The sequence below is a fragment of the Aptenodytes forsteri genome, unplaced genomic scaffold, assembly GCF_000699145.1.
Source record: "Aptenodytes forsteri isolate BGI_AS27 unplaced genomic scaffold, ASM69914v1 Scaffold264, whole genome shotgun sequence".
NCBI classification, from domain to species: Eukaryota; Metazoa; Chordata; class Aves; order Sphenisciformes; family Spheniscidae; genus Aptenodytes; species Aptenodytes forsteri.
The window spans coordinates 2,001,618-2,004,865 of record NW_008795936.1 but is presented as its reverse complement, the minus strand read 5'-3'; the positions used below and the strand labels follow the sequence as shown (position 1 = coordinate 2,004,865).

Genomic DNA, 3,248 nt, shown 5'->3' with positions numbered 1-3,248 from the left:
TTCATTTTCTGATTCACAAAAGCAAATAATGACAGGTAATTTAAAAAAAAAAAAAAAAATTATGGCTCTTCTACAAATGCCTGAGGTGTTCCAAAGCAACTTGAATTTGGCTCTATGCTTTTCTGGAAAGAAGCAGCCAGCTGCTTTCTTTAGCAGAACAACTATCCAGCCAGGAGAGCCTTTCTTCAACCAAGGGCAGTTGCTGTTACTCACCAACCTTTCTATCTGCACATGGGACTGACAGTGCCTCTGAGCAGGTTGGAAGAAAACTAAGAGTTCAGATCCAGTTCCCATTTAAAAAGTGACACAAGAGTCACTGAAAATCAAAACACTGCTCACTATCCATAGAGACCTTTAGCTATGCATTAGTATGGAGCTATATCACCCCCCAAATAAATCATGCTTTTAAGCTAACGTCCTTTCTTCAAGATGAGAAGTGACATGTCCTTGGAGTTAAATACACAAATCCACCAACTTTCAGTGCCTCTCCTGGCATTTTCTGTATTTTTACCTGCTTGCGTTCTGAAGGAAATCAATTATGTCTTGCAGTTGCATGCTGCCATGAAACACATCTGGGGCCAGCAAAAGGAGATGCCACAGGGAGGTGTCATTCTGCACTTGGGAGATGAGCATTAGAAACGAGACCATTTCATTGACGAATGCTGCCTGGTACTGTGGGTTGTGTTGCACCTTAACAAACAACAATGCAAGAAATTATTTAAGAACAAGAACCCTTGTTGCTGGTGGGTCTTTTTATGTTTTTCAGCTCACACTGCACTTGTACACAACTCTACAAAAAACACATTCAAATAACTCTAGTGATAGGCAATAACTGAGAGAGTGACTGTGCTTTACCTTCACACCCCAGATTGTACAATAAATTCTCTGTTTAGACAAGCCCCACGATTCACAATGTCACAAACAGTCCAAAGACTAGGAATACAAGAAAAATTAATATCAATCCTTGCCCTGGCAAAAAAGAAGGCACCTTTAAAGGATTCATTTGCTTTAATTATTAGCTTTCCCAAAGACAAGTACTGCTTCAGTCATGAATTGTTGGATCAGATGCAGGAGTTATTGGATGAAGTTATACAGCTGAGGTAATACATGATTAAATTTATTGCATCCCCTAGTTTTAAATATTCTTATTTACACCACATCCTCACACTGTACCTTTCGCTGCAGCAGGGCAAATAAAGAGGAGAAACAAGACCCAGGTGTGCTGAGAACCCTCAGTGGCCACTAGCTGATGGCTGGATGCCCTTGCCTTTCCGAGCTGTATACTCAACTCTAAGGTCTTTGGGCTAATCCCATTCACAAGAATTAGCTCAGCCTCATCATGCACTATATGCACTTTGGTATAGAGATGAGCAACTCCTAGCGAGGTGGGGTCATGTTCTATCTCCCAAACACTGCAATAACATGTGTGAACTAACACAGCTACTAGCTGCAGATATTATCAAAGGTCCCAGGCACTTACCTGAGAGAACTGACTTCTGAACTCTTGCGTAAATGACTCTAAAAGCGATGAGTCAGTAAAGCAGAACGTCCGGTGGATATTGGCTGCCATCTTCTCTTCGGTGAGACCAGGATGTGCTATGTATCGCGACAAGACCTCACACAGAATGACTTTGAGATTTGCTGCTGTTGAATATTGGGTCTGGCTCTAAAGGTAAGATGTAATGTTAAAGGTAGCTTTAAAGCAATGGTCTATTTGGGATGGTTTTAAACGCAGTGATGAGACTTTTTTTAATGGGTAGTAGTGACATCTGGAAAGCATTGTCATTACAAGCACTTACACACTTACAGAATTCTAACATGTGAACAGTATCACTGAAATCCATCAAATTCCTCACGTAGATAGAGAGAAATGTGTGCATAAGTATTTGTAGGCCTTAATACAAAAACATAAGCATACTGGTTCCATTACATGGTACCAAGTTGCTGTTACAAAGGAGTTGTTCCTATATGTAGTCAATACCTACATAATAAACACACAGTCCCTCTGATGCCACTGCAGGAGTGTTGTGGGAAAATAATGAATTCAATGGCAAAGCCTGTAACACCGTATCTTTAATTTCACGTGAAAGAAAACACACTCTAAACACCTTAACTCACACAAGTTTTGAGCAAAATATCTCAGGGTACTGCATGTGGCCGTATTTGGTAGTTCATGGTATTATGTCCCAAGGTGTCTGGTTTATCTGGTTTCTGCTTAGAAGATAATAAATTTACCCCAGAGCTTAAAAGTTCACCCAAAACAACTGCCTTCCTCTTCCCAAAATAAAGCACGTTCACATAATAGGGGAGATCCAAAAGCAGTAAGAGCTGTATGTTGGTACTTTGAGCTTCTAACTCTTTAAATATGACTATACATAAATGCACACGCTCAGCTATTATGCAAATACTGACTTACCTTCCCAAAATTGAGGATTTTGTTGAACATGTTGACGCTGGAAGTCAAGTTGGATGATGATGAAATATTCTGAAGGGTTTTTTCTCCATGAGATATCAAATCCCCATATGCTGCAGTAACAGTTTGAAACACTGTATTTTACTTAATGTCTTTTAACCTCTTTGCTACATCAAACCATGACACAGGATAGCTGACTACAGCTTTGGGCATGCCATCATTATTAATGTTTCCAAAGGTACAGCCAATGGCATCCTGTAATCACTTACTTAAGTTTTTTTCTGATGTAATTAATTCCTGGATTACATTATTTCCTCCTGTAACTTTTTTTTAAATTAAATGCATTTAACTATCTGCTTGCAGGTCAACTTTAATTTCCACCTCTTTTCTCCAGTCCTGCAGCTCCCCCGTGCAGCAAGAGAGATGGGTAGCCTTACAAGGAAGCCCACATCAGCTCGAGCTGATAGCCCTGTAAGGGAGAACTCTCCAGGTGTCTTTGGCACCAGTGGGTAGTACTCGTTATTCAGAAACAGCTCCAAAGATTTGGAGCCCTGCTGCCCGCTATACACGGTGGCACACCGCCAGGTGCCCAGCTGACACACACCAAAGCCAACACTTGCACTGAGCTACACTCTCAGACAACACAGCTCACTGAAACCAAAGGAGCTATGCCAGTTTACGCCAGCAGAAGCTATGACCTATGATTTTTACTTTATGTTTTTTAAACAAGGTGTAGAACTGAGTTCCTCCCTGACCATCCGTGGCCATCAACATGAGTTGATAATTCCTATAACTGTTGATTTCCCCCCCCCCCCCCCCACTCTCCCCTGTCCCC

General features: G+C 41.2%; 1 protein-coding gene across 1 annotated transcript in view; it reads right to left on the bottom strand.

The window, feature by feature from the left end:
* The window catches only part of ABCA12 (ATP binding cassette subfamily A member 12), a 92,365-nt gene that overhangs the window by 64,036 nt on the left and 25,081 nt on the right, over positions 1–3,248 (bottom strand). The window contains exons 5-7 of the mRNA XM_009285127.2: positions 2,417–2,526; positions 1,481–1,666; positions 512–690 (exon numbers count right to left, since the gene is read on the bottom strand). Of these exons, the coding sequence (XP_009283402.2) occupies positions 512–690; positions 1,481–1,666; positions 2,417–2,526 (475 nt within the window). The remainder of the gene's footprint in view (positions 1–511; positions 691–1,480; positions 1,667–2,416; positions 2,527–3,248) is intronic.